The 25293-nt window shown below is 35.3% G+C and overlaps 1 protein-coding gene across 1 annotated transcript in view; it reads right to left on the reverse strand.

The window, feature by feature from the left end:
* Window positions 1-22614: 22614 nt before the first annotated feature.
* Window positions 22615-25293, reverse strand: part of fbxl17 (F-box and leucine-rich repeat protein 17) — a 315976-nt gene continuing 313297 nt past the window's right edge. Inside the window, exon 10 of the mRNA XM_088630004.1 lies at window positions 22615-23443. Coding sequence (XP_088486130.1) covers window positions 23306-23443 — 138 coding nt within the window. The 3' untranslated portion in view covers window positions 22615-23305. The remainder of the gene's footprint in view (window positions 23444-25293) is intronic.

Here is a 25293-nt window from a genome sequence, read left to right on the forward strand (position 1 = left end):
AGCATAAACGTTTAAACACAATTTAATTATACTTTGGTCTGAAATGACCAGTACATCTTCATAGACTGCAGATAATCCAAAAGTGCTTTAAATGCCACTCTCAATCAGAGCCTTTTGCGCTCTTTTAGCAATGTGATAAAATATTGTTCTTTTGATGGTGAGACCACAATTCAAGATATTTTAAAAAGGTTTGAAATGTCAGCAAGCGTGGACATCCTAAAAAGTGAATAAAAAATGTTTAATCTAGAATTGTATTTATTTTAAATAATTTAATAGTTTTATTATGGGCTTTGTAAATTGTGCAATCTGTCAAAATAGGACTTATACTGATCATTGTTACTCTTCCCTTAGATAAGTTCATGTATAATGTCACCTGAACTGTTTTTCAGATGTGGTCATGTAGACAGAGGATCAGAAACAGATCTTCACAAAAACGTACTATGTGCCCTTTCCATGTTAAATCGTTAAATGTGTGAAATGTTTATTCGATACATAGTTAGGATCTGACTCTTACTCATGTTGCATGATCTATTCTCAAGGTATCTGCTCTCTATCCCTGGTTGTAAACTAAATAAAAAAGTAAAATTTGATTGAAATGATAAGTATAAAATCACAATATTATATCATCTTAATTAAACCAAATTAAAATGGAAAAAACTTTCAAGACAAGTTTTCTTCTCCCACTCTTTTTATATGAATTACAGTTCATGCTTTGGATAAACACATCTAAAAAGCAAGAGACAATTTTTTAGAGGAAGGTATGGCAGCGGTGTCATTACTGTATATCTTATCCACTTGACTGTTTCAAGGTGATAGGATATAATATTTCTCAAGTTATATGCCATTGGTTAGAATATAAATTAAGTTCTCAAAAGTATGTTTAAATGTGCTATTTGTTAATTTGTAATCTTGAAAAACAACAATCTGAATCTTACAAATTCAAAATATGTAAGTCAACCAGAACCGTACCTTCTGCAAAAGGCCATGAAGTGAATAGCTCAATTTTAGTATTAGAACTGGATATTATCATTGTGTTAAAGGATATTGTTTGTAATAGGCTCAAAATTCTTTGCAATACACAGATAATGGGCAATCACACCTGATCCTACACACTCATTTCAGATACTTACCTGTCATTTGGAGCATTAAAAGAGCTTGTCTGAACTGAATCCAGAAAAGAGGAGTGTACTGTGCTGGGCATTCATTTCATGACTGTGTGTTATTTTCTGTGTGTGGAATTAAAGTGGCTGCCATTTGATCTCCAGTACAGAAAAACAAGACATGTCTTAGCTGCCCAATCAGAGAAACACAAACAAGAACTGTGCTCTGCTCTTCAGCTTGTCTTCACCTCTTTCACCTTCAGTTTCTGTTCCTCTAAATTTCAGACAAGCATGCCAACTATTCTTCAGAGAAGCAGTTGAAGCTGAAAATGGATAATATTTTTAGCACTAATCACAGATCTAATTTCCTAAACACAAAGAAATGACATGAATTTTATAACGGATACAGAACACTTGCTTTGCACCTCTTCAGGCAGAAAATGAATAGCGCATTCATTGCTCTACAGTTTTATGCCGTTTTCCTTAATAAAATATACACTAATAATGTTATAAAAGTCACTGTTCAGAATTGCATAATGCTTTCCAATTGTTATTACAGAATGTTATTATAGCCTAGCATGTATTCATTTATTCTTATTATTAAGATCTCTATTTCACATTTCAATCTGTTTTTAATAAGCATCACTAAAATTAATTTAAATTAAATGGTAAAATTTAGGCAGGAGCAGAAAAGGTATTGAAAGAGTCCAAACACATGAACATTTTACAGAAAAAAATCATTGTTTCATATGAACATAAGAAAGTTTACAAATAAATTAGGATATTTGTCCTATTTAGCTCGTTGGATTGTAATTAGTATCTAAATGGTCTAAGGATGTCATCTAGCTGTTTCTTAAAAAACCTCAAAGTATCAGTTTCAACAATGTAAAGTTGTGTAAAAAGGTACCCTTTGTTTGAAGTTTTAAACTTCCACTCAGTTTTCAATTGTACCTTTTGTTTTGTATTTCAGAGTTTTATTCTCTAAAGGAGCTGGTAAAGCTGAAATCCATTAGGTTGTCTTTTTCAGTATCTGTGACAACTTTGAATACCTAAAAAGTTAACTGTAGCCATATTTGCAGCTACAGTACGACATCTATTTCAACATGTGCAAAGAATGGGGAGACATATACATAATTCATAAAACAAAGTCTGGGTACTCTAATGCCTGGCAATAAACCTTTTTATGTCTCATGAAAGAGGAGTTATGGGGGTAAAATGCCCTTCAGTTCTCAATGAATCCAATAATTCTGAGATGGATGGGTACAATTACAGTACCTCGTTTTAAGAGGCAACATGTTATTGAAGTTGTAATGGCTGATGATGATAATTATGTTATAGTGATGATACTGTTTTCCATTACATATAAGATAAAATGATTGAAAAGTTTATGTAGACAGATAAACAGCCTGGCATGAAAAACAAATGCATTTGAAGGCTGGCAGGGTTTTCAACAACTGTAATTAAAAGAAGTGTATTCGGGCAGTCATGTACATTAGAACAGTCATTTAGAAATGTACAATTTAGAAAGTCCAGATTAACCTACCACTGTTGTGTGAATGTGACACAGCATGGACAATCCCAAACATTGCTCACAATAAAGGGAAGGCATGCCTGCATTAAGTACATCTGAAAGGTCAGTCAAAGGGTCTTCTCTCCAACAACCTAAATATGTGCAATATCACTAAGAATCATGAGTTTTGTGCTCAATTCCAAAACCTCAAAAGCAAACACTGTGATAGCTCTCAACAATAAAGGATGAAAAATGTTGTAAATACAGTATGATAAAAATAATTGATATTTTTTTTTCTTCCCAGTCAGAAATAAAGCCAGCTGTTTTAGAGGTAAATATTTGTGCCCGTGTGTCTCATGAAGAGCAAGCTGGGGTAAGTGAAAAGACAAATTCCTAATGCAAGAAATTGTATATGGCCAATAAAGTGATCTTATCTGATCTTATGTTTGTATAACAATTATGCAATTAGAAGTATAAAATTTACCTGTCTTGTTGTACTATCACAAAACTAAAAGCATGACTAAAAACCCTGATTTCAGGAGTAAACATTTACTCTTCTTTATCTGAAAAAGTAATGTAATAGTCAAGGTGTGCTTATTACTCTTCTCTACCAGTCTTATAGAAAAAGAAACCTTGAAGTGGAAAACAGAATGTTAGATTATACTGTATAGTTAAAGGCATACATTTTAAATGAAGGGATTTGTGTTAAATATTTGACAACGCACTAGCGGGACCTCAACTTCATACTGTGGAGTTTCGTATAATTTTAAAATAAACACAGATACATATTAGTGCTCTGCAACCAGTCAAGAGAAAAGCAACCGGCTCATTCCTGGACTTATGGCTGGGTTGGTCAAGTCTGGCACTGGAGTACGCATTTGCTTCTACAATATTTTTTATTTAATCTCAGACCTTAATGACCTAACTGAGGCAATTCAGTTGATGAGAATTCAAACCAGCTGTGCTTCCAGGTCTTAATTAGCAGCTAATTGAAAGGGCCCTCAAAAACCTGCAGTAGACTAGCTCTTTGGGACTTAAAAACGTTACAAAATGTCTTATGCCGAGTAAAAGATCTTGATCTTTTCAGTCTGAAACAGAGAGTATTGTGAATATCATATTGTATAATAGAGTTTTTAGTTTCATCCTGTGCAATCTATTCAAAATAAGAACAGTGCAAGTTTATTGAAGAGTAAGAATTTATTTAAAAGAAAATATAGCAGTCAAACATTATAAGTGTTTTTAAAAATGGGTTGCAGAACTGTTAGAAGTGAACATTCATATGCTCTTTAATTCAATGCACAGCACCTCATTTGTATATGTTGTATATGGTATACAGTACACATGTATCTTCTATATAGCTTCACTTAAAGCTTAAGTTCTGACGTCCTCAGCATAACAGGTCAAACCAAGCCAGCAATAATTCATCAACAAAAATTGCAGAGCAGAGTTGGCATAACCACCTTACCAAGGGCACAAAAACATACGCCTGTGTCTTGAGTCTGCAAACAAATAACTGCTGTATCTAGTGCCACACCTCACAACCAACAGAATGTGTTCTTTAATTGGCCAGTTCATACAAAGTATAAGCGTATGGTAGTATAAGGAATTAAAAGGTAGTAACTGTGGTTAAAAAGATTAACAACAGAAAACAGAAAGCACAGTTAAAAAAAAGAATTCAAAACAAGGGATGTACAGCAGAAATATATGCACTACACAAGGTAAAAGCACAACCACATTTTAACACACTATTTGGTTTTGGTTAGCATGCAGCTAAAATAATTATAATAGTCTGCAAAGAGTTTTAAGAAGAGCTACTGTACTACAATAATTCCTGGTATCAATGATTTGGCCTACAGGAACAGGTTGAACATAATGAATGGCTTCCGCTTTGAACAAAGAGAATACTTCTGGGAGATTTGATTGAGGTATTCAACATCACAAAGAAGTCATGTCAAGCAAACGCTATAAACATCTCAAAAGGACCCAAGGGCTAATATGTAATTTAAGAACAAGTATGTTCTGCAACGGAGGTAGGAGGCATTTCTTCACACAGTCTGTTTCATGATAACATGTGGAAAAGAGTGTTTTTAGGACTGAAAACACTTTATTTCACAAAGAGTTGTGGGACTATGGAACAAACTGCCCATCCATATTGTTGAAGCTGATTCCTTGGCATGCTTTAAGAAACATCTGGATGAGATCCTTGGATCAACATACTTCTAACAACTAAATGAACATGATGAGCCAAATGACCTCTTCTCATTCGAATGTTTTATGTTCTAACATAATACTAAGCCAACTGTTTGATGAGGCTCTTGGATAAGTCGGCTACTGGCAGCTTGTTTAACAAGATGGTATTAATGGCTTCCTCTTTTATGCAACCCTTAATGTTTTGTTTTTTCTTTAAAGGAATATGTAATATATATGAGAATCTGGCCAGGTATGTGTGTATCATATTCCCACTTACAAAGATTTATCATTGAACAAAAGAAAAACATTAATAACAATTAAAATATTCCTGAAATACTGGTGGACCTTATCCTTTTTTTTGACCGAAGTCACTGAGTTATTTAGTTTGGATACAATAGAATTAGCAAACACAAAATATTTTTTATCTTTTAGTTTCAGCCATTGCATGCACCAAAATGATAGCCACTCTGCATGTCAACAGTATTTAAATAAGTATTTCTCATTAGTAAAACATGCAGTGGGGCACTAAAGTGCTTTATCAAAGTCAAAGAGCAAGGCCATGGTTTTCAAGTGCCTTTTGAAGACCTTGACAATTAAAGGAAAAATTATCAGCATATCAGGCTCTTCGCCAAAGCTTTCTGGCACTTCATTTACACCTTGCCAAAAGCAGAATTTTTGCCATCAGCGCAGAAATGAAAAAGTACAGGAAACAATCGTCAATCTAATAGGTTGCAGTAGTTTACTGGGAATTGCAAAGGTTAGGGTCCAGCTATAATCACATTGTTCGTTCCTGTCAACCTCCATTGCTTCTGCACTACTTCATTGAGAGGTATTTATTCTGCCATGCTGCTAGGAACCATTTTTCCCAGTGAGCTATCTCAACTCAGCAGGGTAGCATTTGGGACTAAGAAACCCTTGATCTCCCGCCATGGCTGCACCCTGATATTTATAAATACAAAGCCAGCAGAAATGGCCTCACTTAAAGTTGTTTGTCATCGAATGTCTCTGCTGTTGCTACAGCAGCCACAGCCCGATTTGCCAACATGACTCAAACCAGCTTGCATCTGCAGGTGCATTCCTAGTCAGGATTTTAACCCTTGATATACAGTAGTCTGCTCTTTGTTGCTTTTGAGATGACGTTGGAATCTGAACTTGTCGGAAAGAATGGCAGGATTGTTTTCAACGGGAATGCATCATGCAAAACAATGTACAATGCCAGGCAGAGAGCCCATGGATGACTGATGAATGGCAGTGCGTCGTGAACAATGCACTTGTCAAGCTTGGGCTTGCACCCTGAGAAAAACTGTTTTGGTGTTTTACTTGCATTGACAGAAATGGATGGAAGTATAACCCCTTTGACACTTTTAAATAAACATATTTACCATGTGCCTAATGGTAAGCCATTGTTTCTTTTGAGGTCCGCACAAGTATTGGAAGACTGCTGAAGTAACCCAGCAGCAAAAAATATTGTAAAGAAAGAACTATTTTTAGAATATAGAAATAATATATTATAAATACTGAACTCCAAAGAGAATTTTGTCAACCTATCATAATAATACAAAGTCTACAACATGAAATTATTTCAAATGCTTAGGCATTCATAACTGCTTCACTATATCTTTAGCCATGTTTATAACATTTCAATAGTTCAGATAAGTCAATAGTTCATTCGAAAACTTTTTTATTATTTAGCTAGGTGTGGTTCTGTGAAAGTATTTTTAAACTACACATAAAAATGCAGGAATACTGTGCTGTGCCAGTACTTGGATGACTCACAGCTTTCAGAGCAATACTTTCTGTTCACAGACAGTTTCAGTCAGAAGACTGGACTGGTTCCTGTATAGACATGGGGGCTGCGGAGTTTTAACAAAATGTAAGCATGGAGATCAACCCGCTGGGTAACTTTATTGAAAATGTGTGTATGGAAGTGTATGGAAATTAAGTCCATCCATTATTTATATGTCTTCTGAATTATGCTTTGTTGCTCTGAATTACTGATGTCTTCATACTTGCCTGGATAATGCACGCCTAGGCTTCAGTTTTACTGTCAGCTTGAGAAGAAAAGTTAGAAACTTGCATCAAATGCATTCACCTGGGGTCTAGATGAAATGATTTATTTTATCATTAAAAATATATATATATTTTTTTGGGGAAAATGAATGCTTATTTACAAGGAAATACCTCAGAAGAGAATTAACGTGCAATTTCAATTTGTCACCCATTAATTTCATCAATCGAAATAGCAAAACTGTTATTAGTTGAAAAGATTAACTGATTAACACTTTTGTAGAGGTGTTTTCTTCTAGGTAAATATGTAGCAATATCCCATATAATTTTTCATATTGAAAATACATGAACACTGTCTTTATAGTCAGGTATTTCATCTCCTGACAAAAACACTACAGCGGTCATTTGTAAAGATAGTAAACCCTAGACAATAGCAGCCAACTGGCATTGTGTAAGAACATGGAAATTAGACGTGAGGAACTCTGGATGACTGCTTGAGTTCTGTGGCATATTAAATTGAGCACTGGTACTGAAGAGTCATTGCAGTGCTATCTCTGCAAATGGTTTGATTTTGTCCCCTATAAAACTGATATTCCTAAATTTCAAAACTCAAACTAAACTTATGTGATGCCTCACTACACACAAAATGAACTAAATCACGAAACTAAACAGGTTTACCTTCTTAATAGAGAAACTTATGGCACTATGACTAAGCTTTGCACACAGATATCAAAGACTGATCTAGATGCTGTGAATCCTAATGGAGCAGCAAAGGAACAGTGAGAAAGAAATCATGTTATACATAAAATATGTGATTTGTTTTTTGATTTGTTAGTTATTGCAATAGATTCAAGCTGTTCTTGAATTAAACTTTTCAGAGAACTGCTCTAGGTTCCATTACCTGGAAATCAAAATGTAATTGATTGGCGGCAGACATTTGGCAGCTGGAAGTTCTTATGAATCTGTAGGCCTTCCCAGAAGAAACAAGAAATGCTTGTCCTTTTGCAGAAATATCACAAATAATCAATGTCAAAGAAAATTTAAATGAATTCACATCAGGAAAACGCCTTTGTTTCTCTCCCAGGTAGAACTCAGACTGTCAAGATGTTTCAGACAACCAAACATGGTAAAGGTCAGGGCTTTTCAAGAGTTGCTTGTGTGATTTTTTTAAATGTTTATTTTTAGATCCTTAAACATATGGTTTAAAAGAATATATAGTTGACACACAGCCATATACTTTCTATATATTATAATGTGTGTGTAGCAGTACTCTTAGGCAGAGATGATTTTACCAGAAAGACCTGTTTAATTAAAAATAATGTTTTTGCAGCAACAAGAATTCTGAAGTATATTCTATCAGCAGGATAAAGTGACCCATTTTGTGAGTCATCAAACTGGAAAAGAGGAACTGACAGATTGAGCAACTTACTGGTTAAAATAATGTGTATTTTATAGTAAACCAATGAGATTCAGCACCTTGTAAAGACACTTTCTTAGATCAATAGTGCTCTTTGTAAAATATGAAAAGTATTGATCTGCTCCATCTCAGACAGATTTGTGGATTGAGAGACTGAGTAAATAATGTAGCTGCACTAGGTATTTGCACTCAATAAGATTTTCATTTGTATAAATTTTAAAAATATGTTACGACTTTGTCAACAGATAGATGATTAAGCATTCATTTAGGCAGCAGTCTTTTATCTTAAAGAGGAGGCCTTGAAGATTAATCACAAGCAAAGCAGCTGTCAAAAAATATTGGCAAACACTTAGACATAAGCTTTCTTATATATGCCGTTTTTTTCGTGATTGACTCACTATCTGATACAAAAAAAAACCTTCCACACATTTTAATGCAAAAGTAAATGGCAATATACAATGTTGAGAACCTCTGTGGAATCAAGATGAAATGAGACAAGCCTTGCAGACATGTGAGAAAAATCAATCTGATGGAAAATTGACAAACTTGTTTAACGTGTCGGCACCAGATCTGAGAGCTGACCCGCAGAGACCTTTGCTTAGAAGCACCATGAAGCTACTGTCAGTTCTCTTAATTTGTTCAATTACACCACAAGAATCTCAGAGGAGGAGTCTACAAAACCTGATTTCACCTTACCTTTCTCTGTTCAAATAATAGCTTAACAGTTCTTCAGCTTTCCAAAAAAGTCAGAAAGTAAAGATACCAATAGCATTCCTATTAATATTATAAATATATCATTAGACTGGCCATTAAACACGTAGAAAATAGGCAGAGCAAGATAGAAAGGAATTCAAGATGTAACACATCTCATCTAAACAGGCATGAAAAGCTCCCCTAAGAACAAAACTTTTGAATGAGCTTCCTACATTCTGCTTTGTAAAACAAAATGTCTGTTGCTTGTTCTTTGATGAAGTCCTGTGCCAATAAACAACAAGATAAGGCTCAGTCAACAGGCATCGTAGCCATAAAGATAGGCAAACCCGATGAGATGGAGAGCACATGAAATGTGTGTGGTCAAACTGCATTGGGATTCTGATCCTGTCTGAGCTGAGGTGCTCTGTGCCAGGTCAGTGATTGCATGGGAGACCTGAAATGAATAGCAGAGAAGCACAGTAAGTGGAGTTAGAGGATCACTCTGAGGATCTGTCCTCTGGGTCACAACTTCAATAATGCCACTGTGTGGTATTGCATTTAGTGTATAGTGCCAGAACACCTTATTTGGTACACTTTATTGTTAACACTTGACTGCTTTCCTACAGTACAGTATATTACTTTTCCAAAACAGTAGTGTTAAACTAGATATGCTTTATGAAGTCAATTATGAAAGTGACACCCTTCTCTGCCAAACCACCACATATCCTTCAGTTTTCTTAATTCCTAAACGGAAACCAAGGTAAATATCTAGAACCAATTGAAGTATTGTCATTTGTGGCATTTCACTGATTATTTCAAGGAACACAGGCTTGTAGATTTGGCAGAATATATTGGCTGTCTGACTTGATACATTCCTGCAGCCACATGACAGGACTCCCAGTCTGTGGTCAGACTGTATTAAACAGTAAAAACTGCAGAGTGTTTCAGCAACATTATTTTGGTTAAGAATTTTTTTTTTACACAAATGATTTGCTATGATATTATCCAGAAGTTCCCAATCAACATTAACCTCATGTGAACGTTCCACCTGTAATTAAAATTAACTTTTGAAAAAAGAAAAGTAATTCTAACATTAAACAATCTGTCATTTGAGGAAATATGTTAAATATGAAAGCCTAGGAATGACTCTAGTAAGAATGCAGTCTGACCAAGAAGAAGTGGGGACAACAGGTTGGGAATTATATTTTTTGAGGGACTTAAAGTGACTTGTGATTTAAAGTGATACTTGAGCCAAAATTCCTTATAAAAAGTTATCAGTTATTTCAAAGTTCTGGCACAGAATCATAACTGAAAGGCACAAGCTTAAGATTTTAAAATTGTATCTGACTGCAAAGAATTGACTAAGTACAAACCAATGATTTGGATGATGATGATTTAGACAAAAGATAAGAATAAAGCAAGATAAAGCAATATTAAAAGATACAATGTGGAAATGGTACTACTGTACTACGAAGGCACAATGTTTGACAAGGACCTCAAAGCAGTAGACAAGTATTCTTTCTCAAATATTATTTATGTAATGTCTTTCAGAATGAACAAAGGAAGCACTTGTTAACCACAAAAATTAATTTCCTGTAATTTGGTTGCCAGAACTACTTAAAAATATTGTCCATGGCACAGCTGAGTGTCAAAATATGTTGAAAGTAAAATGAGAGAGAAAAACTGCAGTCTCAGAATTTCTACATTACAGTGGGTTACAGGTAACATACTGTAGTTGCAAATCCATTCAGTAATTTCTCACAAAAACTCAAAAGACTCGAAAAGGAGCTGATAATTTTTTAAATGTATTAAAACTTTAAATGAACTTTCATTTTCCTAGAAAAAAATATTGTTTAACTATTACTTATGTAACATCTCTTTAATATTAAGTCCTACAGTAAGTGCACACTTTAAACAGATGATGGTAAGTTCAGGAGTGCAAATATTTTTTTTTTTAATTTCAATACTAAAATGAAACAAAATGTCATTTTAATCTTATGTATTGCTGGAAAGGAGTTCTTTATTTATCAATATTTATGCAGTTTTTAAAAGAAACATAATACAGAAGTGAATGTTTAGAAATGAGACATCTATAATATGTCATTGCATATAAAAGAACAAATGTCTTTGGTTGTAACAAATGACTGTTATCCAAATAGTGTACTTTATTTTATGTTTCTCCCAAGAGAATTTTCCAGCATTTTAATAACAAAACTGAGATGAAATAGCAATGATCATAAATGCATTTGTAATATTCTGGTTAAGTCAGGTGTTAAATTTCCAATCTGAATACAAGTGCAATCTTGAGCTCTTTTTACCATCTATTGCAACCAATTAGGAGACTAAGGTTCTCCACAGGAACAGAAACAAAATGTTGGAAATGGTTTCTTTTTTCACATGAATTCATCCCATTTTCTGTTCAGATAATCTAACATGAGGTCATTTGACAGTAATTGCTGCTGCTTTACAGTTCCTGGTCCTTAGTTTGTTCCCAGAATGGGGTGCTTTCTTTAAGGGGCCTAAATGTTCCCTCTGTGTACAAAGTTATTATTTGGGTGCTTGGTAGCTGGCTAGGATAGCTGGTATCTCTGTTGTCCCTGGATTGTGATGGACTGCTGTGCTGGGAAGGGTGTTGTTACCCTGTTTTCTCAACATACTATATGCTCCTGGTCTCCACAACCCTGACTGGGATAAGTGCCTTTCAGATAATGGATGAATGATATACGTGGGGAGATAAGCATATATTTTCAGTACACAGAACACATATCCTGTCAAATAAAATACAGTGTTTTAATTAAACAGTTCTTTCTAACCTTAATAGGTAGCTCTGTCATGTAAAATGTTAAAGGTTCTTTCACAGAAGACAGCAGGTAAATGGATGTGGACTGTGGTGTATCTGACAAAATGTTTGCAAAACTGGACCTTCCTAAAAATCAGTTTAATCACTCTTTACTGCCACATTTAACTCCATACGTCTGTCTCGAAAAGATTTAAACTTTCAGTTTGACTTCTTTGCTAAATAACATTTACCTATTTAAATACCCCCATCATAGTCAATCCTCCTAGGATGAAAGTCTCTTCAATAATGGGATAGATGACAACCTCACTGTCCCTATATCTCTGCACAAAGCTCTATCAAGTGAGCTGATATAAATGATATACGATGGGGCATTCAAGATGCTTTGCAAATCACATAAAGACTCTAAGATTGTTGCATGGCTCACATTTCATTATCAAAAGAGACTTATATAATTATTAATGATTGTATCCTCTTCTGTGAATGTTTATTACAATTCAGTTCTCTTCATGGTCACTGAAATAAACTTTTCAAAAGCTTGAGCTATTAAGCCATCGTTAAACTTTTGTGCATTATGGATGCAAGACTCTCGACCCTCATAGTGACGTGATAAGTAAAGTAATTTAAACATATCAGAGAGCTGAGTCTGCTCGCTGATATATCCTTCATCTCCAGCCATGGACGACCCTCGGAGGTGACCAGCTCAGAAACAATCTCTGCTGTAGCTAGAGCTGTTGACCTGTCATGTTCATCTGCTACTGCATGTCAGTTCACAAGGCCAAAGTTGTATAGGCCACCATCTGCCTCTGTGGGATTGAACACTTAAATCAACTGCCCTGTGGCCCAGACTCATCCCCAAGGGACTATTATTGCTCTGACATCTCAGGTTGGTGCTGCCTGGTACATGCTTTCAAGATGATGAGTACTTCAATCATTCTATTGAAGAGAGATTAAAGGAGCAGTCAGTAGAGTTCCTTTATCAACAAAATTGCTATTTACAATGGACTGAGTTGAGATGAAAATTGATTATAGTACTTTGAAACAAAGTTTAGAAATGATCTTGATTCTATATACATGAGAATCAATAACATATACAATATACTACATATACTATATACAATAACCAGCAGCCATATCACCCTGCAACTCACAACTGGCAACTCACTGAAGCTAAGCAGGTGTGAGCCTGGTCAGTACCTGGATAGGAGACCTCCTGGGAAAAACTAAGGTTGCTGCTGGAAGAGGTGTTAGTGGGGCCAGCAGGGGGCGCTCACCCTGCGGTCCATGTGGGTCCTAATGCCCCAGTATAGTGACGGGGACACTATACTGTAAAACAGGCGCCGTCCTTCGGATGAGACGTAAAACCAAGTTCCTGACTCTCTGTGGTCATTGATCCCAGGGCGTTTCTCGAAAAGAGTAGGGGTGCAACCCCGGCGTCCTGGCCAAATTTCCCATTAGCCCTTATCAATCATGGCCTCCTTATTATCCCTGTCTATGAATTGGCTTCATTAGTCTGCTCTCCTCCCCACTGATAGCTGATGTGTGGCGAGCGTTCTGGCGCACTATGGCTGCCGTCGCATCATCCAGGTGGATGCTGCACATTGGTGGTGGTGGAGGGGAGTCCCCATTACCTGGGGTGGAATGTCCAGAAAAGCGCTATATAAGTGTAAGCAATTATTATTATTATTATGAGTTTCAGAACTTTCTGAGTATGTCTTATACAGTATATACTGTATAAATATATGTTGAGCACCAAATTACACTACCTCTTATTTTTTACCTTGCGTTATTTTTGAGTGGACATGACATACAGTAAGCATATTCATTATGATGATTAACATTTGTAATCAAAGATCAATAGCTGATCTACTGTGAGGTTCCCTCTAATAGCATGTAGCCTCCATTGGAACCAAAACAAGATGAACATCAGTGATGCAAGCTTTGGTTGTGTGGGATTCTGCACCACTCCTACAGTGGTTGAGTCTTGACAAGCATGTACTGTACATGTTCAATGTGCCCTAGATGCCACATGTTACTTGAGCTCATCCCACAAACATGGCAGAATTGTCACATCCTGATCCTGGAAGAAAGCTAACGTGACATGAGTAATGTGATGTCCTGCTAGGCCAGACTATCAATCTGTTTAAACATATAGTCTTCCTCATCAATTGTTGTGTCACACACAACAATGAGCATATGGATTTGCACATCTGTGCCATACTCTCTGACTTCCATCTGGGAGCATTGCTGGAGAGAACATCTGAGGTGACCTGGTCTAGCTTCCAATATACTGACATGAAGACATCACTTATGTCCAATCAACTCTTTCTGGTAAATTCACTTAAGTGTGCAATGGTGATTCATAAATGATCGATTAGTTGTAACAACACCAAACATTTAATCAGTATACAAAATATGCATACTTTTTTATTAATCTACAGAACATAAATGCATAGAGGGATGTTTCTTTTAATGCTTGCTATACTGTATATATGTAGTAACACAAAACATTCTGAAAACTCCCCTCTATATATTTATAAATATACTGTATATAGTATTTAATATGCAGTAGAAAAAAGCATTGAACCCACGGTACAATAATCAGGGATGTTGTGTTTTGTCTTTTCATTGGCATTGTATTAAACTAGCTGGAATATTTCTTCAGTGTTATTTCCTTTCTGATATCAATATTTTATAGCTATTCATACATCGTATTATTTTAGTCTATTCTGCAAATGCATTTGCTGAGTTGCAATGGTATTTTCAAATGTCTACAAACCTGTGACATACAGTATCATGGTATATGAAAATGCAAATTCAAAATAAATGTTCAAAAGGGAAATTACAGTGGTAAGTAAACAAACTGTCAAAAGAACTACACAGCCTATACATATTCATATTATGTTTTAAAGTATTAAGGGCTTTGTGCTACACGTACAACTATTTCTTTACATTTGTAACTGGATTTAGGCTCACAGGATGAAAGTGTTCACAGCTTGTGACCTTTTCAATCGAAACTACAGATTTGCACAATTAGCTACTCCTGAATGTCACTCCCTCCAAATAATTTGCATATAGATCAACATTAAATTTTGCATAGAAATGAGATGTTTTGGTTTTTGTGTTACCAATTTTCCTTTTTTACATTTTCTATTAAATGTCAGCATCACGTCTAATATTATCCATTTGCCTTTTCAGTTAAACCACAGCTGCTCTGTGAGTTGTAAACCATGTAAAGGGGGTATATTTGTCGAAACACAATCATGAATCTTGTAGGGTGCTTAATGTTTTAAATAAATGTTTTCTAGTATTGGCCTTTGATTTGCTACTTTAATATTGTAGGATATCAATATTGAACAGCTCCTCCAGGGTTTAACATTTCTGTTTTTGGTCACTTTGAGGCCTGGAGAATAGCCACAACTTGTCAATAGAAAAAACAGAAATTGCATGATATTTTATTTATAGTAGCACTCTATACAAACTACTATTTGAATACTGTACACTGCTCCATACCAGAATGCAACTGAATGCCTTACATGTATAGTTCTAGTACTTCAAAGAAGAAACCTTTTATTATTTTCACATTGAGGGAACAGTTTATGATTTAGCCTATTTGACCTTTATGCGTGGCCCCTTATTGAGAAGGGAAAATGGCAAGAAAAAAATGCAGATATGGACATATAAATTATATCTACATACAGTTGCTTTTTTAAAAGCATGAAAAGTGAGTAGAATTCTGATACTTACAGCATTATAAAACAGATCTGCTTTAACTTAGATGTTAAAACACATTTAGATGTGTTTTTTTGTGTATTGTTTTGGACACAACTGATCTTGCTACAAAGTAACTATTCTAATACCTATTATATTTGGGGGAAATAATTTACATTTTTTATTCTGTTATTTTTTAAACCATTTCCTTCATTGTTTTTTGTCCAAAATTTTATTAATTTAATGAAACATTAAGAACATTATATCCCTTGAAATTTGATCCTTTAAGTGCGATGAAAGGAGAAGAATAAACCTTTTGTAGGAAATGGGAGAGGTTTTTCTCAGTACCAAAAGAAGACCTTTGCAAGTGAAGAACCCTGCCTGAGCATAAACATGATTCAAGAATAATATTTTAAAAGCACCGTTAGAGCACCGTTAAAAGCACAGTGGACCTTGAAGATGATTTTAGTAGTCTGGAAGTCTGGATGTAATTCTAAACATCCTTTGACTTATTTTTACTGTGATTGAAGAATTGAGAATTGCACTTACTAACATAATACACTACAGAACTAACAAAAACGCTACCTAAAACAAATCCAGGGAACACCTGGAGAAAAGAGTTGGAATAAGTTAAGTGATGATCAGATTTACCAGACAGTCATTGGAAAACAGAAGAAATGGGTTCTGATTAAGAAAGAAAGGACAGAAGGGAAGCTACTTTTAAAGTTTAGTTATTATTAAAAAGGAATAATACTGTAAGTTAGAAACTGCTCACTAAAAGCAAATATATAAGCAGTAGGAATGTAATTAAGTCTGCAATGGCTTCAGCATTGAACTTTAGATTTTGAACTTCTTGGTAGACACAGTTCATAGTTACTTGCAAAAAGCTATGGTTACTGGAGATCTTCCACTCCTGAGATATCTTACACTGCTGGATGTGGAGGCTTAGCAAACCTTACTCTTCAGTAGGGCGCCTATTTTCTTTTTAATACTGAACAATGGCAGGTCTTCAGTAAAGATCTGCAAAATCCTTATTGCCACAACTGTACAGAGCATCAACCATCAAAGGCATGAAATGCTTGCTAGTTGCATTCCGAAAACTGCCTAAGCATTGTTGAAAAATCTTTGCTGGGCTGCCCATTGTGATACCCATGCATGTTGTCTTAGCACAATAGTTAAGACATCTTAGTAAACAGAGACCCACAAAGATCTTAAAGCAGTGTAGTACATTGGAAGGCATTCTGTATGTGTTAGCAGGTTTGCATTCCAGCTCGTCTCTAAATTCACTAAATCAACTGGTTTGTGGCTTAATTGAACCAAATAAACAGCCCCCCTGAGCTTTTCCGGTTAATTCAAAAAGACCTAGAGCATCAGCAAAACAAACAGGCTCTCCAGGATCAGACTTAGACAGTCCTGCCTAAACTCAACTTAAAAATATGAAATAATAATTATGCAGATTTTCTCACTTGACTTTATCTGTTGATAGCATAGATATTTACTGATATACAAACATTTTGTATTTCTGATTTATATACAGTACATTGACCTTAAAAGGCAACTACAATGCAGCATCCTTCAAACATATGTAGACTAACCACTGAACTTATGGTTCTGGTCAAATCACGTGACACAAATATAGAAAACGAAATATATTAAGCAGCCCAGTAAAACTTAAGACATATCCAAACCAGTTTTTTTCTTATCTTTGAAGACAATGGGTGCACTGTGTAAAGATATAAATTGACTGTGAGACAGCACTTAAGGCCCTGTGACATAAGCAGATCGGAGTTATGGTGATTTTTTTAAACAGGCATAATTGCATACTATAGTTATAGATAATTCAGATTTGCCTTCCAGAATACAGAATTTTAAAAAAGCAATGAGGTATTAAACCAAACGACACACTAGTAATTGTATTTTATATTATGTGTCTAGGCGACTGTATGGAATTGTCTCCTATACTAGAAAATTAATTCAGCAATTTGGCTGGTCCTGCACAAAAGACTTTCACAAGTTCTGTACTGACGACACTGTTTTTCAATCACAGAAATGAAGCCACCTTCGGGGCAGAACACCACAGCTATTTTAAGTAAAAACAAAATAAACCACTTCCCTGATTTTTTTTTCTCCGTGGCTCTTTAGAAAGAAAAATACAGTGATTGGCAGGAGGGCTAGCAGAGAAAAGCTGATTTAGTAAAGAAAAAATGTTTCCCTTATGTCAGAATCCAAGCCAAATAGATACAGAAAGTGACACTTTGTTTAAGAAAGCAAGGATATAAATATGTAAACAGTCTTGATTAGTTTGAGGTTTGATACAGTGATACAAAATGAACTCAGTAAAACTTAACAGATATTTGTAGACTTGTAGGCGAGGAGGTTTCTCTCCTCTTTACAAAGGATAGCCATACTGCAAATACTGTACTGTCCAAGAAATACTGTAGCCTTCTGACATATCCCACCGGTCACATTATCAATCCAATTAATATGTAGTTTTTCATTCTACTATTCTTACAGTGTTGAGAAAACGTTTGTGACCCCCAATATAATAATTATAGGATTTATAATTTCTTGATACCCTATGATATGATACCCTTGTTTAATTGAAACATTTTTTAACCAAAAAGCTTTATATTTTCCAATTTAGTGTTTCATAGATACAGTGGTAGAAAAAAAATACTTAAAAATCATTGTATTTGAAATAGGTGAAGCCCTAGTGTTCTTAGTACAATTATATTAGGTGATTATCAATCATGTGAGGTTAAGCAGACCTGCCTATATAATAGAGAAATTTTTCTGAAGATTTTGGTCTTCACCATACAACCTAGTGGAAAAATGTCATGCCATGATCAAAAGAGTTCTCAGAAGACCTCAGAAAAAGATTAGTTAATGTTCATCAGCCTGGAGATGGTTACAAAACCATTTCTAAACACTTGGAGACCTTACAAACTGAAAAAATCAAGACCACGGGGACTCTAATCAGGACCTCTTGTTCTGCCAAGATCTCTCTAAGTATAACTAGTAAGAACAGCAGAGTAACATCTACGCAACTGGAGGTCTCGCTCGTAGTGTCTAATGTCAGTGCCCATGCCTCAAATATCAAGAAAGCCTGAACAGGAATGGTTTTCATGGGAGGGGATAGCCAGGAAGAAATCATTTCTCTCTGAAGAAAACATTGCTGCTCATTTCAGGTTCACCAAAGAGCATCTGGATAGTCCGCAAGACTACTAGAAGAATGTTCTCAGGACAGAGGAATCAAAAATAGAACTTTTTGGCCACAATCAGAAACAGTAAGCGTTGGAAAAACAAACACTGCCTTCCAATAGAAGAACCTTGACTGTCAAGCTTTCCATTACTGACACAGCCATGAATTCTACATTGCATCAGCAAATTCTGGAAGAGAATGTCAGGCCATCCATTCTTCAGCTGAAGCAGAGCTGAAAGTGTATCATGTAGGAAGTCAATGATCCAAAACACACAAACACATCTACAACAAGAAAATTAGCATGTTGGATTGCAAAATGCCAGATCCAGACTGAAACACACATAAATATTATAGTATAAACTGATGTGAGCTGTTCATGCAAGGAAACTCTCAGCTTCCCCACCTCAAAAAGTTCAAACTGCTTTATTAAGACTTTCATGGAGTTCTAATTATGTTTTAGATCTAATTATAATAAAATATATATTTAAGAGTTCAAAACATTGAGCTCCTTTTAGCACTGTATTTATCTTCTCTATAAATTATTATAGTTTGACAGCTGATTTTAACAAGGTAAGTCCACAATTTGCTAATGAGTCAGTAGCAAATAAGACCCTATCAAAAACAATTGATCTATGAATGAACAACATAGTAACCAACTTTACGAGCTCCCTTGGTGCTAGCAGGGAGTGCTGAAGTCATCATTTGCTAGGAAATTTAAATTCCTGATTAATCCAGATATCCAATGTATGATCACAACACAAAGTCCATATTTAATGACATTTTGTCTGCTCATAACTTGTTACTTCCAGTGGTTTCGACCTACTTTACCCTACCTACTGTGAAATGACATGCAATTTACAACTTAGGAGTTATAAGCTCTTTCCACTAGAAGGGTCTGCACTGGTCATTGCATGCATAAAGAAGAAATTGCTCAGTGTAATTATTGTGTAATTATACATCTATTTCTAGTAATGTAAAATGGCTCTGTAGCTGAGCTTGACATGGTAATGGTGTTAAATTTGTTTTTCATTACAGCTCTATGGAAAGGTCATGTGAACATCTGGAAAACAGTCTAAGGACAATAGCTAATATACATTTAAATATAAATTATATTATATTATATTCTAGTCATAGTATATTTTTTCAGAGTAGATACCTGATACAGAAACACATATCAGTGTTGGGAAAGTGACCAAGAAAACCTTAAGGACAACAGCTAAGTCCATGAATTAGGCAGTAAAAATTCACTAACATTGGATTTCTTGTGGAACATTTATTCTCTGGTTCAGAAGTGATGCAGTGCGTCTGAGTACCTATAAATACTATATGTAAGACTCTAACTAGTATTAATGTACTTTATGTTTAACATCTCAAAATAATATTTGTCATGTACAAATGTTGAAGCAATTACTTTCTATGCATTGGTGTGAAAATTAAACTTCAGTTCATTTACGTTGGGTTTGAAATTAATCAAGCTTCCAAGCGTTCATTTCAAAATTATAGTAATATTTAATACTGTGTCTGTATCGAAAATTCACTTCTCAAAATGAAATGAGAAAAAGAGTCAACATTCACTCAAGATTTCATTTCCATTTTTTTTCCAGGCTTACAGAGAACTTCATAGATTCCCCTTTTCAGGAACTTTTTCTATCCATTGGATGACATTGCCATTGTTTAATATGGGGCTTTTTACAGTGTTGTAGTGATTCAAGATGTTTTCCTTTTTAAAATATCCTATTATTTGCTTTTGCCTTTATACTGCCATGCTCCCTAAATGGAATGGCTGAAATGTAATCAACTCAGTTTAATGCTACAACCCTTCACAAGCAGCCTCTGCTTGGTCACATTGCAGGTGTACAGGTATCCTTTAATTATCAATTACAAGCTAAGGGGATTGGAGAGATGGAGTTCTCCCTGATAGCTCTAAGCTCCCAAACACTTGGCATGTCACGGGGGTTGCCATTGCTCATGTTAATTTAAATAAGCAAAATCTCAATTGACTGCCTTGCCTGCCTGTAAAAGTTTACAGATGGCAGCCACCAGTTTTTGTGGGTCACTTCAGTTAGTAATGCAGAGGCAGACGAAGGGTTGATTAACTGCTGTCTGTGGGTGTCCAATGCAGGTCTTCTAAAAGAGGAAGGTGTCAAATTAAAAGTCTGTCTGTTTCCCTTGGTATTCATTTACAACAGCTGCCCTGTCACCCAGTCTGAAAGAGAGCAAAGGGTTGTTAGCTGGTAATTTGGAATCCCAGTGATTGACACTATTAGGAAAAAAAAACGGAAATTTACAGTGTGCAATTTTAGCAGAAGAGATAGTTTATTTCCTAATGTACAGTAAGTCATGTCCTCTTCTATTACCAGCTGTTTTATTCCGATTTCCACATGGGATGGGTCTGAACAAAAGGAAAAACAAAGTCACAGAACAGTCTCATTTTCTCTGCAGGACAGTACTTTCACTGTTACTTTGGTGACAGTTGGAACTGACCGGTTGCTTGCTCAAAAACATCACCACATGATCATACTTTTCTCACGGGAGACTTAACGTCAATAAAACCTTTTTGCAGGTTTCATAAGTCAAGCAAAGAATTCCTCTCTGCTCTGAAAATACATGGTAAGTCCAGACGTCTGAACTATCAATGACTCAAATAATGAAGTCAGTTTCAATTGCCATTAAGAAAATGCTGGATGTTTACATCAGAGACTTTCTTTAAAATGAGTGAGGTTCCTTTAGTCTTACACATCCAATGTATATTTCCTAAAGTTAACAAAAATACAACCATGTTTTTTTTATTTTTTTTTATTACTGAAACAGAAGAACAATCACAATCAAACAAACTTAACAAAAATAGCATTATCCTTTTTTTTCATTTTAGGTAATAAAATCAAATTGTCCAGGCGTTGACATATACTGTCTTCAGGGTAAGTGATTGAAAGTCAATGAAACACATGAACCCTCCTGGAAGTACCGTATATATTGCTGACAATTTGGATATCTCCATGACATACAGTACTTTAAAGGGTAATTAGTTCACCTATAGCCCTTTTTGGACACCTATAGAATTTCTATGGGTCTTAAAAATAGAAAACTATTTTGTACGCCTGAGCATTTGCATTTAAAATCAATGGTACGAAGGAAAAGAACACTGCCTTCTTCAAAATGACAAAAAGATTTATAAAAAATTGAACTTTCTCATGACAGAGAAAGGGGCTCTCTTTTACCTTTGTTATACATAGAAGCTACAAAAATGTAATCCTACACACTTCTGTGGAATTGAACTGAAGCACACTCTTCTTTTAAAATTAAGTGTTAGAAATGTTAAATGTGAAATTACATATAAAGTGGATATATATACCCTTTTTATAACTAGCATCTACTTCAACGTTTGTTATAAAAAGGAACAAGTAGAGGTTATTTCCACGCTGAGTAGTACAAAGACGTTACACCCGAAGGAAACTCCACCGCTACAGTGTTTTGTCGTCTTCCTTTCTGAGTGAATCAGCATAGAATTCAGTTCTATTTGTGCCTTTTCAGCTTGTGTGCTGGTGAAGCTTCCCATCTGAACTTCTATAGTTATACAATGGCCTTACACCTAATAAAAAAGACAATGATATCATTCTAATAAAACTTATAATAAAAACCGGTCTTTCATATTTGCTTTGTCAAATAAAGGTCATTTATGAAGATCTTCAACAAGGAAGAAAAGCAAGAAGTTAAAAATGAAAAATGTTTGTTTATATATTCTACATTCCATTATAAACATGGTAAGATGCATGTTCTTTAAAACTGTTTAAGTACTTTAAGATTATATAATTACTGCATTGAAACAACCTTCTTTAGTAACTGATTAGGTTAATCAGCTACGATTGTCCAAGACTTTGCTATTTCACACAAACAATACCCTGCCTTACTTGCATAATCACGTGGTGATAAGATTACTGACTAGTGAGAGAATACAGGATTGACTTTAAAATGACACAAAATCCCACATACTTACAAGGTGTGCTTTAATAAGTAGCATATAGTTTTCTTTTGTTTTTTACTAAACAATTAAAAAATGTAATGGTATACAAATAATACTGTATATATGTCCAAACAAATATTTTCACTACACACAATTAGGGCTATTTAACTTTTTTATTGATCATTTTCTACCGCATGAAAGATCCAGGATAAAAATGATCAAAAACTCTTTTTATAACCCATCTTCCTTTACAACAAAAGGAATAATCTTTTCTTGTTTGCTCAAAGAAGTATGTCTATATTTTAACTTAAAATACAAAATCAGGTGAACCTGTGGTAGAGATTGGCAGATGAGTTATTTCAGATGTGAGCTTTAATGTTGTATTTTAAAGCACTGCAACTTTATAAGGTTGCACACATAAAAAGTACAAATAGAAACGCTTGAATACAATTTCAGCATTGCTTCAAAAAAGTCTTCCACTATTCTTTCCTCTAGCTTCTTATACTTAATTGTATTGTCAGATTCACAAAGTATGATCACTTTTGCTTTGAAGCTTTACTAGTGTGTATAAAAAGATCCAAAATCCAACCATTAAATCAAACAAAAAAAGACAAACCAATTCCTAACTATTAAGAGTTCTGTGAAGATACTGTATTAGTAATGACTTCAGACTGACTCTGAGCAAGTGTGCGAGATGAATGACCAATTTGTCAGAGGTTATGACAAAGAGGATCTGTTGGGAATCCAGCCCATTTGATAGGCTCTCTCCAAGGTTCTCTTGCAATCCTGCATCACAGTGCTGAATGTTATGTGTGGATACTGCTGGACCAACTGCTCCACAGTCTCTTCATTCACCTGTCAAAGAACGAACAACAAGGAAACCAAGTCAGCAATTAGTCACCCACTGGTAGCAGCTAAATTTGTTTGTTTCAAACACTTAAATGAAATTCAGTTTTTGACACTCTCATTAATGCATAACCTCAAGCCTGAGAAATAGAAATTGCACAAACAGAAACCAGTCAACTGTACACGCCACAAGTAAAAAATTCTGTAAACCTGACACCTAAAAGATGATAAGCATTTTTTTTCTTTCAGTTTCTTGTTTCAGACTGTCTGCTACATGAATGCCAGTGGTGCTAAAGAAATATGTATGACATAATGGTTCCCCTTAAAACTTCAGGATATAATAACTCAAGAAACTCAAGTCTGTTAATCTAACTGGTGTCCCTGTGCATTTTCAATTTCTAATAGTAGCCAGTGAGGATGCTGTGACTCTCAGGCATATGATGTACAAATGTAAGTACATGAAGTTCTTCTGGCTCTAGCCATACAGGCTGTGAAAAACAGTTACTACAAAACAGCAACCAAAAACTGCTGGAGTTTTACATTAAACTCATAATGCATCAGAGCCAGAGAAAGGTTAAAACAAATAGAAGCATGTGATGCAGAAGCTCAAAACTTCTGTTCAAAACTAAAACATACCGCATATTCATCTACTTTATTTTTGACTACATATACAGTATGTCAAGAGTACAGCACTTGACACTAGTAATAATAATAACAATAATAATTGTATACTGTATAGCACCTTTAAAGGTGGCTTCTCAAAGATGGAGGTACTGAATACTGTACAGTAGGAGCAAAGGGGTAAAGAACAGAACCAGTTAAGTAAAGGCTCTTCTAAAGAAGAAGGTTTTAAGTCTAGATTTGAAGGAGTTTAGAGAAGGTGACAAGGAATGATATTAGGGTTTGAAAGTCTTGAGAAACAGATATACATGCAGCTTGCACAAGATCCTTCTATCTTCTAATCATCCAATTCAGGATTGCAGGGTAGCCAGAGCCTATATCCTTGTCAATGGGTACAAATGTGGTACACACACAGACACAAACATGCACACACTCACTCAATGAGCCAGTTTTCGAAGTAGCCCACTGACCTACCAGTACATCTTTGGACTGTGGGAAGAAACATTGAGAAAACATGCAGACACCTCCCCAGGTCTGGAACTGAACCCCAGCCACCAATGCTGTGAGGCAGCGAGGCAGTGATACTTACCACTGTACCACCCCAATTTGTACAATACAAATAATGGAAATGCTTTGGTCTCAAGAACAATAAATCCAACAATGATTACCTTTATATATACAGTATAATAAATCAAAACACAGTAGATGTAAAAGAAAACTCCTCAGCTACTGTTGACTGGCCACCCTACAGCTTGGCTCTAAAGTGTTGCAGTATGCATACAATCTAAGCATTGCCAAATGTCTGTCTGCAGGAGGTTTCAGTTTTACCTCTTGCCTAATGCTGCCAAATATGTCTTCTTACTCTTTAATTATAAATATTGGCTAAAATGTCTATGTGTTGGAACTTCTCAGTATTCAGACCAAGATTTTGAGCCTGGGTGAGTTTTTGAGCAGGAAAGTAATGATTTACTTTTGCTTATTTGTACAAAAGATACAGGAAAGCTAGAGGGCACATCTTTACTGCCCTAAACAATAGATGCAATGTTTGTGTATTTGGGCGAACAGAGTGCGAGCATGTAATTTACCTGTCTTTACAAATTAACAAAGTGCAAATGTGGTGTTGTACCATATTGCTTCAAATTTCCAAAACCACAAACAGAAAGTAATTCAACACTGAATTGTCCGTCTACCAAGGTAACTTGATTATACCATCAATTCCTGTAGTGCTAGGCTGCCAG

This window comes from Lepisosteus platostomus, chromosome 4 (genome assembly GCF_059453375.1).
Source record: "Lepisosteus platostomus isolate fLepPlt1 chromosome 4, fLepPlt1.hap1, whole genome shotgun sequence".
Lineage (NCBI taxonomy): Eukaryota > Metazoa > Chordata > Actinopteri > Semionotiformes > Lepisosteidae > Lepisosteus > Lepisosteus platostomus.